Consider the following 11,217-nt stretch of genomic DNA (forward strand, 5'->3'; position numbering starts at 1 on the left):
CACTTGGGAGAGAGGCAGAGGCAGGCAGATCTTTGTAAGTTCAAGGCCAGCTTGATCTACATAGTGAGTTCAGGTCAGCTGGGGCTACAGGGAGACCCTGCCTCAAAAAGACCAAAAAAAAAAAAAAAAAAAGTGAATTCTCAAGTGGCAAATTCCTTAGTTTCTCAGTGTGTTTGCATTGAAGACATGAGAGGTGAGAACACTCAAGGACAGCTCCCCTCCCCCAACCCAGGCACAAGGTGATTAACATCCAGGGATTGGGGGGGGTGTCACGCTGATGAGAGGGGGCCTGTACCCTTGACCCAACCCCTAGAGTGCACTTACCCAGGGGTGACGGCAGGTGGGATGACCAGGATGGCAAGGAGCCGGGCCTGGTGCAGTGCCTCAGCCAAGTGGGTAAGCATGTGGATGAGGCTCCTGCAAGAACCAAGAAGCAAGATCAGCCCAGGGCATTGTGGGGCTCCCTGGCATCCAATGCTTCAAGAACACAGCAGATGAACCCCCCCGTCTGAGGCCCTTCTGCAGAAAGAGTTGCTTCACAGGGTTCCTATCCTACTCTTCAATGTGAACCCACAAGGAACCTGGGGAAGAGGTGACCCTATACCCCAAGTGGGCCTGCCCTTCCTCATATTTGGGTGTCCCACAGCAGAAGTCTATTTTTTAGGTTTTGGGAGCCCCGAAACACTGTATCCTAGTCACCTCTGTGCTATGAAAAAACACAGAAAACATTAAAAGGCATATCAGGTAGGAGCCCTGGGAAGAAAGGAGGGGGCAGAGCACCTAGAGGAGATACCAGGAATACAGGGGCCAACAGATGGGGGACTAGTCAGGGAGGTATGACGGTGACTGGCGGCGTGCCTCAAGGACAAATATGGACTTCTCCCCCCACATGGCTTGGGAGCCCACCCTTCACTTCTTGACCAGTGTAGGTGGCGAGTGGACTGCCCATGATGTGTCCAACACCAATTGCTGCCCTGAATGTGGCTTGTCTTAAAGGGGCTGACCCAGTGTAGCTGCTATAACCTCAGCTTACTGTGCTGTGCCCACTCGGGGAGGTTCTACTGGTGCTGTGTGAAACTCTTACAGCAGGACTCCTGGGGACAGCCCTATCAGCAGACGGGATGCCAAGTCCTACATCCATAGGGCCAAGGCTGGGTCCCCCACCAGTCACAGGACCAGCCCCCAGTGCATCTCTGCAGAGGGTGGGTAAGGCGAGAGTCCTCTCAGTGGCCAACTACTGGACAGTGATAGCCTGTTCTCCCTGATATGGCCCAAATTGAGCTATAACTTTCTGACCTGAATGCCACTGACTCCAATGTGAGAACTCTAGCCATGAGGGGCTAAAAAAATCACTTAAGTTCCAGTTGTCTGTCTGTCCTTCCTTGGCCTGGAGCCTACTTCACAGGTGGCATCAAAAGCACAGATCACATTGGATGGAGAAGAGGCTTGGGGAGGCCCATCCTAACACTTCTGTGGGCGGTCACCCACTGGCATACCACTTATACAGGTGAATACTGCCCATGCACCAAAGGACCAGAGGCCCAGGAGCCAGGCAAGTCAACCACACCTAGGGAGGAACTGCCTGCCTGGCTCCAGAACAGCGGGATAGCCTTTCCCCAGGACATACCAGACTGAAGGGCCAAGAAGCACCCAAGACAACTCTGTGAGGGGTCTCAGAAGATAAGAATGAGTCTACCCTATTCCCTCAAAGGGCCCACACTGTAGCCACTCTGGGCTTGGGGACTCTGTAAGGACACCCCACACACAGCTCTAGAGGGACTAGCAGTAGTGGTGTCCCTACCAAGGACTTTCCCAACAGAGCCTGCAGGCAGCCTGCCTCTGGGCCTATGTCTAGTGGCCGATGCATGTCATCAGAAGGCTCTGAGTCCAGTTTTGGGACTGGCACACTGGGGAATGGACAAACTCGGGGGTAGGGTAAACAGACACTTGGTTAGCAGTCTGTCCACCTCTGTCTTAAAGGACAGAGGGACCAGCCTCTTTCAGAGACAGGCTGTGGGGCTACTACAGGGCTAACAAACCCAAGAATCTGCTGCTGCCTCCAACGGCCATCACTTCACCTACCACTTCTGCCTTCCATGTTTTGGGGAGGACTATAACAGGACCCTTGGTATGTGCTGGGATGAGACCTGGGGGGACAGCTCTGTAAATGGAAAAAGTTTCTGACAGGGCTGGCCAAGGCCCTAGATTGCTGTCCACAGTACTACCTGCTCTAGAGGCTCAAACCAACAGGTACTTCATGAGGATGAACGGCTTAGTTCTCCCTGAAGGACTTTGGTGGGAAGCCTAAGCAGGGCTTGCGCTTATAGGAACCTAAAATTAGCTGGCCCGAAGGGCTGCCTGCACAGCCCCTCCTACCTTGACTGGCTGGCAGTTTCTGTCTCAGTGACAGATGGCACTCTTGAGAAAAGTCTCCATGGCTGAGTCAGGCAGTTCCTTGACACCTCCCCATGCTCCAGGAAAGCCAGGCATCAGGCTGGCCAAGAGTCACGGGTCCTACCACTACCTTGGACCAAGGGCAAGCAAACATGCTGAGTGTGCCAAACACGGCCCTGCTAACCTGACCTAGCACTTCAAATCTAGGATGGATGCCTGTAATGGTGAGGTAAGATGTAACCAGAGCACTGGTCTCCTTAAACATTCCGACTGTGTACTGCCATGGCCAGGCCCATCCTGGGATAGTGTCCAAAGGACTCACCAAACCAGCTGGCTTTTGCTGCTCAGGAGCCTTGTCCCCTGGGCAAAGGGTCATGTGGGCTGCCCCTACTTCCACTTCCCCTGCTCAGGCTGTCTCCCATCCTAGACCTCCCACTCTGATAGTAACGACCTGTCAACACAATGAAGCTGTCTCACTGCCTACTGAATGTGCTGAAACGCAAATGAATTACAGCAAATCTCTGATTAAAAGATCTTTAGTCTCCAGGATTAGCAGAAAGGACAGCCAGCAGCAGAGCTGGTCTCCTGCTCAGACAAACCCCCACCCTCAGAGTGCCAGGTCAGCTTTGGTGGGGCCCTGGGTTATCTAATGGCTGAGAGTCGGGGATACCTGGCCCTCAGGCCAGAGCTGGGGTCCCTCAGAGGCAGTGCAGGCTCCCCACTAACTCGGGGATACATGCTTTCCTGCTTATCTTCTTCCCCTGGCTGGGGTCTTTAATCAAGGGCAAGGTTCAGGCATACCTGGCTCTCAGTACGGAGGTCCTGCACATCCCTTCATCAGATGACTTCTTCATCCCCTCCCCCATAGCGCTACACCCCAACCAGAGCCAGCCATAAGAGGGTGAGGATGCTGCCTCCCAGTGGGCAGAGTCGAGACCTGCAGGCCTTCTGCATACAGAAAGGCAGGTGACAGCGACACCAGGGGGGCCTGCCTTTGTAGGGTAGGCATGGACCAGAGACTGGCTCACTCAGTTCTGGGCTATATCTTAGAATCTAAGAGGAATTCCCTTAGGTAGGAAAGGGAAGGGAGCTGATTCCAGAATCTACTGCTTACCCAAAAGGCTGACAGCTAGCTGCAGACCTCTGCTGCCTAGACACCTGCCACTGGTTGCACAACCTCTGCCTTAGGACCACACCAGGTCCACCCAGGCAAAATGTTCCTTGTGCTATCTTCTCTGAGGTTCAACTTCTAATGTGACAGAGCCAGGAAAGGTAGCTGCTTCCAGTGAACCAGACAGCCTGAGCTAAGGCCCCAGGAAGGGCCATTCCTCAGGGCAACAGGCAGCCTTGGGCTGTGCTGGAGTTGCTGACGCTTTCCACCACTCCAACCTTTCTTGGTCACACTGGCAAGGGGAGTGGGATCCCATGAGCTTCAGGCATGTTGGGGGCTGCCTGCTCCTATGGCAACCAGGAGCATGAGGGCATGTGCAGCTTCCTCCCTTGGGCTTGGACCTTCCTTCCTCAGGGGACACTGTGACCACCACACCCCAGGTCCTGGCCATATGTAGCCTCCTTTCAACATCTCAGGATGGCTCTTTTGTACTTAGAGAGGGAATCTGCTTATGTCCACGCTGGACCTTGTGGCAGACTTGGCCACCCTTCTCTTTCTGAGTCCTCATGGGTGAGGATGCCCCATTCCCTTTAACTATGCACAAGGGGCCTCCAGGCTAGCACAGCGATGTGGTCAGGGCTAGTTACCTGCCCCATGGCCATTCATGGCTTTTCTGCATAGGCCTTCCACCTTTCAAAGGATCTCATTCCTAACCCAGAGCCCAGAGCCCAAGGAATGCAGGCCCTCCCAAACAAGCTCCCTTTCCCCTTGGTCTTTCCTCTGGCTCCTCCAAACACAGGGGTCAGGAAGAGCACACAACAGCTGCCCACACCCCACTCACATGTGTTTCTGGCTCAGCAACTGGCTCCAGATCTCCACCACAAAACCATCAAAATGCTGGTTCTGAAAGAAAAGGGGGCAGGTGAGGAGAAATGGAAATCTAGGGGGGTTGGGGAAGACAGAAAGAGCCACTGGCTCAGCACCTGTCAAGGTAGCCCAGTAACTCATGAGGCAAGACCTAAGTTCGCACTACACATTCACTGGTCCCTCTGAAGGGGGCAGCACATAGCAAAAGGGCCGTGGTGCTCAGGTATTCTGTTCACCACAGCTCTCCACCTTATAGCAACCAGGCATAATGGTGTCTACCAGGGATGGGCCCACCCCAAGGAAGGTAACTGGACTTCAGCCAAAGGAAGCTCTCCGGCCCAGGAGACAAGAAATTTCCCACTCCTGGGACTCCCGAGGGACTCCTATGGGCAAAAGGCTAGGTATGATTGGTGCTTCCCCCTGGAAGGCATGGGTTGCACAAGGAAATACCCTAGAAGAAAGCTAGGCAAGAAGAGCAGAGTCATCTGGCACAGTAACACTGCCTGTAATCCTGAACTTGGGAGGCAGAAATTTAACGCCAGCCTCAGCTATATAGTGAGTTTAAGGCCAGCTTGGGCTACATGAAATCTTGTCTCAAAATAAAAGAGGAGGGGCAGCAAGATGGTTCACAGGGTAAAGGAGCTTGCTGCCAAGCCTGATGACCTAAGTTTAAACCCTGGGACCCACATGGTAGAAGAGAACCAACTCTCCAAAGCTGTCTTCTGATTGTGCACTCACACCCCCACATGCACTTGTACATACACACAAATAAATAAGTAAATATAATTACAAAATTTTTTTGAGACAGGGTCTCCCTGTAGCCCCAACTTGCCTGGAACTCACTATGTAGACCAGGTTGGCCTCTATTTCACAGAGATCCATCTGTCTCTGCCTCCCAAGAGCTAGGATTACAGCATGAGCCGCCAGATCCAGCAATTAAAAAAAATTTTTTTTTTGGTCTTTTTTGAGACAGGGTCTCCCTGTAGCCCTAACTGGCCTGGAACTGACTACATAGACCAATCTACATTGGCTGAGCTCACAGAAATCCACCAGCCTCTGCAGCGTGTGCCACCACACCTAGCAATTTAAAAATTTTTGAAGGAAGACAAGAGATAGAAGGCCCAAGGGAGCTCCAGCCACAGGGGGTGGGTGTGATGAGAGGGGCAGCATGGCCTGTCTGGGGAAGTGGGGCCTGAGCTTGGAGGTCCTAAAGAGCACACAGGTCTCACCTTTGCCACCTGGACCACAGTCTTACTGAGCTCTTCTATCTCGTCCTCATTGTCCAAGACGCTCCGGAGATCATCGTAAGTCCAGTCCTCAAACAGAAGCCGAGGCACTGGAGACAGACAGACACACACACACACACACAAATTTGTGATCAGGAAACACTGAATTACTCTCTGATGCTTGCCACTTGCCAAAAAGGTATCCCCTTGGCTTGCAGAGCAGAATCTGCAGTGACAAGCAGGGGGGCCCCCAAGGCAACCACAGATCCAGTGTGGACATCCCACACCACACAGCCTGGCAGGGAGAGGGAGGGAGTAGAGAGATACTAACAGCCCCACCCCAAGGCCACACCTTTCAGCAAAGTGGCTGGGCCAAACTCTAGCTCATTTGGATCCTGGATGCTGCTATCCCACCTACACCTATCACCAACCTCAATCTGACCCAATGGCTTCCACTCCTACCACAGGTTCCCTCCTGGCCCTGCAGAGGCCCTGTGTCCTGCTTACTGTCCCAGTCCCAGGCTAGACCCCTAGTGCTCCAGTCCAGCCCTATCACTACTCCTGAACTTTGGGTCGTCTCCTTTCAGACTGCACCCCATAAACTTCCTCTGCTACCGCCAAGCTCCTGCTGTTCCTTGGGGAAAGTGTCCTTCCCTTACCAGCTGTAAGCCAGAGGCACAGGTGGGGGAGCGGCAGTGTCACCCTTAGATCTAGCCTAGGGTCTGGCTCCAGGGGACTCAGTAGTGCTTGCTGGACAGGCAAAGAAGGGAGACATGAGAGGAAGAACTATGCAGGTGAGACGACCAGCTAAGAACGTGCTGTTGTTGGTGGGTCAAACCTAGCCAAGGGGAGAGCCCAAGGCGTGGGCTGACCCAGGGGCCATGAACACCAAGTAGGGGCTGGCCCTGGCCCAGCACTGTCAGGAAAATAACCTATTCTCAAGTAGCACAACCTGGACTGTAAGAAATGCTCAAGGACCCCAGGCCCCTATCCACTCCCAGGGAGGCTGTGCCATTTACACAGCATGGCTGAGACTGACCTGACCATGCCTAGGCCTGCTGGACTCACCTATACGCAAGCCTTTGGCATGCTTCTTGACAGCTCGCATCCACCCTGTGGGAGGTAGAAAGGACAGTTGGTGCAGGGACAGGTGTCTAGTCCAAAGATTCAGACCATCGCCGACCCCTCCACTAGCTCAGGGGCAACCTTGAGTCACCCCTATCCTCCCTCTCTCTGGTTCCACTCCCTCCTCCTGTCCCCAGCCTTGCCCACCCCCCTATCATCTTCCTACGGTTCTCACAGCATTAGGGAAAACGACTCCTGGTCTCAGGACTCCAAAACCAGTCAAGCCTCCCCTGCTAATTCTGTCAGAGCCCAAATGTGGCTCAGCCGTGTAGATTAGGCCCTTTCAACAGCGTGTGCCATAAGCGGAGCAGATACTCAAGCCCATATGCCTCCCTGGACACCAAGTGCAGACTTGCTAAGGAAGGGAAAGAAGGGGAAGTCAAAGGCCTGTGTCCTTTATTGCCCAGAGGCTGTACAAGTTGCCTCAGAGCCTGCTCAACTTGCACTCACATGCAGCCCTGACATGCAAGGGAAGGCACGCTGACAGCCCTGGGGTCACAGAGTCTGAAAGGAGAGGAGAAGGCACAAATTCCTAGTGCCCTTCAATCTGTCATCTCCAGGACAGCATCTCACTTCCTGTGGCTACCAGGACACTGACCAGCCTTGCAAAGGACCTCACAGTGGTGACTATCTTGGGAATTACCTTCACCTGGCCCACCATGCCCCACTTGTCCTTCCACCACCCTGCATACCAGGCCTGCACTCCGGCCCAGCCATGTGGCATCGGGGAACAGGCCACATGTTCCTGACACTCACACCCACAGTTACAAACCTGTTAGGGTCACATCCTGAGTCACACCCGGACAGGCCTTGAATTTGTAAGTCTCCTCCTCCGCCTTCCGAGTAGCAGGTACTACAGGCCTGAACTACCAAGCCCAGTCAGGCAACCTGATAGATTCCTATGCTCAACAGTCACAGCATATACCGAATCACATATATTCACTCAACAGCACACACAAACACTTTCACTTTCACACACCATACTCTTCTCAGCCCCCAGGGCAAGCACAGACAAGAAGTGGAAGAACCTTGGTCCACATCATGGAGGCCTGTGACTTCGAACATCTCACGGCCACGTCTCTTCAGCTGCAGCCAGACGGGTGAGATCTGTGTGAACTTGCTCCCAAAGACCTTGGCAATATCGTAGCCATGGCTGTTCCACTGGTGGAGGAAGGAGACAAAGAACAGGTAAGCACACCCCTGCATGGCCATGGTGCTGTCACTCTTGATGCTGGGACATGCCCTGGACCATTCCCAATAGTGCTCAGCCTGGACTACCATCAGTCCCCTGCCTAGGCTTCCCTCCTTCCACTCAGCAAAGCTGCTGGGGCTGCTGCCTGCTGCCTGGGATTCAGGCTGATGTTCCCCTTACCAGGGTGACTACTGCTTATCTCTGCGAGCCCCAACCCGGAGTTAATGTGCATATGTTTCTGTAGACTGGCAACTGAGGCTAGTCAGCCCCAGAGCCCATCTCTATAGATTCAGGGGGTATAGATAGGGTCACTAGCAGCCACAAGGAGAAAGTCCCAAGAAAACTCTTTTCTGGTGCTCTTCCTGCTGACATTTCCATGGTGGCATCTCTCCCACAGCCTTACAGCAGCAGTAGCAGCAGTCAGGAAGAGCAGAACACAGGCCAGGAGGAGGCCACTCATGGGGCAGGGAGAACCGGAGCCTCAGAGCCCCAACTCACTGGAGTGACGTAGCCCAGGACCTCTCCAGCAAAGTTTCTCTCCCGAGCCCTGGCTGAGCAGTAGCTGCGATGTTCGAGAACCACGTCCTCAGCCTTGACATCCGTTGTCACCAGACCCCGATCTTGGACAGGTTTATCTGAAAACTGAGTCTGAAACAAAAGTGAGGGGAAAAAAGCTAACGTGTTCTCAGCATGGAATGCTGCATTCAAAGTGACAGTGGCAGCAGCAAGGCTCAACATGGCACTGCTCATCTGGAGACTTGTGGGTAGAGACTCAAAGCCATAGCAGGTGACTTAGCTCGGAAGAGCTCTAGCCTTCAGTGAGCACAGTGGCATCTGTTGGGAGCCATTCTACTGATGAGAGCCAGCAAGAGGTGACAGTGGCCTACTCCACAATGAAGACTGACATTCAGCACCCAGGCCACTGGACGCTCATCTAGACACCCAGGTCCATACACTGAGGACATGCTAGGCACATGCTATCCCCCTGGCCAATTCCTACCTGAGGCCCCCAGCCTGGGTGCTCTGACAAATGCCTTTACCCCACCTCTGTTCCTGGAAGTTCTCCATTAGAGTCTCCACCTGCCAGTTCCACCCACACTCTGGGGCCCAGCTCAACTTCCCTTGACAGCATTCCACTTCCCGGCCTCATCTGTGTGGCCTAGGAGCTAGAGATACCCACTGTATGGGCTCTTTGCCTCAGGGCACAGAGCACTTATCCGTCTGGGCCTGGGTCATAGGAATGACCCTCAGACCACAGCCTGACCAGCCGTGTGGGGACTGCTAGGACTGAGGAGCTGGCTGGACGGTTTACAGTCCCCAGAACATCTCAGGAGAGCTGGGACGATGAGTGAATTCAGCGGGGGTGCAAGGGGGGAAAGCCAGCAAGATGGCAACCATCACAGGACACAGGCCCTAGGTAGGAAGGGCACGGACACCGAAGAGCTAGCCATCGCCCTCAGAGTCCAGCTCCAGAGGTTGCTCACTCACAGCCTTGATCCTTCTTATCCCCAGGGCAACACAGGCTACCCGGCTGCCTACCACTGGCTTGTCAGATGGTTGTGTGAAAAGTCAGGTCCCTCCTACGATCCTATGATCCCAGTCAGGCAGGAGGAAGAAGAATGTACAGCTCAGCCCTCAGCTGCTGTGGTCACCCCAAGCCCCTACCTTCTCCAGAAGAGTCTTTGAAGCAGCTTTTTTGGCATCTGATTTTGACAAGGTGGTGTGAACAGGGCCACAGGCCAGAGCAAGCCAGAGGACATGGAGAAGTGACCACATGGTGTATCACAGTAGGATCCAACCTCTGGGTCCAGGGGCCTGCAGAGAGAGCAAAGAACACGAGGGCAGATGACCAGCACGGGTTAGGCGGAAACCTTATCCTAACAGGGCCTGGGTCCGAGGGACAGATCCCTGTCCAGGCCAGGCCTGGTTGCTGGAATTAAGTCTCCAGCAGTTCTTTGCTTCCCTGTCCAGGCCACTGGTTCCTCTCAGACAACCTCAAGCTGCCCAAGGCTATCCTGACCAGCCATCAAGGAAAACTGTCTCCCACGTTCCCCTCAAAACCAAAGACACCTCAGCAACAGTGGGGTTGACGTGTAAAATAATGGAGACACAGATGATCCTATGCACATCTACTTACATGATTCCAGGACAGAGAGGCCTTTTCCAAGTATATCAATGAGGAGAGAAGATATGAAAGAAAAGACCATTCAAGTTTATTATGTAAAAATGTTTAGCTTTCAAAGCTATGCACTGTGGTAAGTGCCTACAGTCTCAGTTACTAGGGAGGCTGAAACAAAAGCTTGAGTCCAGGGGAGTTCAGGACTAGCTTGGGCAACATATCAAGTCACTGCTTCAAAAAAAAAAAAAAAAAAAGAAATACTTTTCATTTTTTTTAAAACAGGGTCTCCCTGTAGCCCCAGCTGGCCTGGAACTCATTACATAGACCAGGCTAGCCTTAATCTCACAGAGATCCACTGGCTTCTGCCTCTTGGATGCTGGGATTAAAAGCACATGCCACCACACCCAGCTGATATGCTTTTTATATGTATGAACGTTTTGCCTCCATGTATGTAAGTGTACCACATGCGTGCAATGCCTACAGAGGCCAGAAAAAATTGGAGCCCCTGGAACTGGAGTTATGGACGGTTGTTAGTGGAACCCAGGTCTTCTGCAAGAGCAGCCAGTGTTCTTAACCATTGAGTCATCTCTCCAGCCCCAAATAAAACTTTTTTTTTGTTTTTTTTTGAGACAGGGTCTCCCTGTAGCCCCAGCTGGCCTGGAACTATGTAGACCAGGATGGCCTTGAACTCACAGAGATTTGCCTGGTTCTGCCTCCTAAATGCTGAGATTAAAGGTGTGTGCCACCATGCCTGGCCTTTTTTCCTTTTTTTTTTTTTTTTAAGTTTTCTGGGGGCTGGAGAGATGGCTCATCAGTTAAGAGAACTGGCTACTCTTGAAGAGGATCCATGTCCAGTTCCCAGAACCCACATGGCGGCTAACAACTGTCCATTAACTCCAGTTCCAGGAGATCTGATGCCCTCTTCTAGCCTCTGCAGGTACTGCATGCATGTGGTACACTTACATGTAGGCAAAACACTCATACAGATAAAATAAGTGAAACTTTAAAAAAGTAAAACTTGCCGGGCGTGGTGGCGCACACCTGTAGGCCCAGCACTCGGGAGGCAGAGGCAGGTGGATCTCTGTGAGTTCAAGGCCAGCCTGGTCTACATAGTGAGTTCCAAGCCAGCTGGGGCTACAGGGAGACCCTATCTCAAGAAGACAGAAAAAAAAAAAGGAAAACT

General features: G+C 52.9%; 1 protein-coding gene across 4 annotated transcripts in view; it reads right to left on the minus strand.

Annotated features, from left to right (window-relative positions):
* Chid1 (chitinase domain containing 1) overlaps positions 1-11,217 on the minus strand; it is a 35,902-nt gene that overhangs the window by 17,835 nt on the left and 6,850 nt on the right. For all 4 annotated transcript variants that reach the window (XM_008854433.2, XM_029556795.1, XM_017803560.2 and 1 more), the window contains 7 exons: positions 9,581-9,730; positions 8,414-8,563; positions 7,752-7,884; positions 6,667-6,711; positions 5,602-5,708; positions 4,347-4,408; positions 325-417 (listed from right to left, as the gene is read on the minus strand). In XM_008854433.2, the coding sequence (XP_008852655.1) occupies positions 325-417; positions 4,347-4,408; positions 5,602-5,708; positions 6,667-6,711; positions 7,752-7,884; positions 8,414-8,563; positions 9,581-9,691 (701 nt within the window). In that variant the 5' untranslated portion in view covers positions 9,692-9,730. The remainder of the gene's footprint in view (positions 1-324; positions 418-4,346; positions 4,409-5,601; positions 5,709-6,666; positions 6,712-7,751; positions 7,885-8,413; positions 8,564-9,580; positions 9,731-11,217) is intronic.

The sequence above is a fragment of the Nannospalax galili genome, unplaced genomic scaffold, assembly GCF_000622305.1.
Source record: "Nannospalax galili isolate Female #2095 unplaced genomic scaffold, S.galili_v1.0 scaffold507, whole genome shotgun sequence".
Taxonomy (NCBI): domain Eukaryota; kingdom Metazoa; phylum Chordata; class Mammalia; order Rodentia; family Spalacidae; genus Nannospalax; species Nannospalax galili.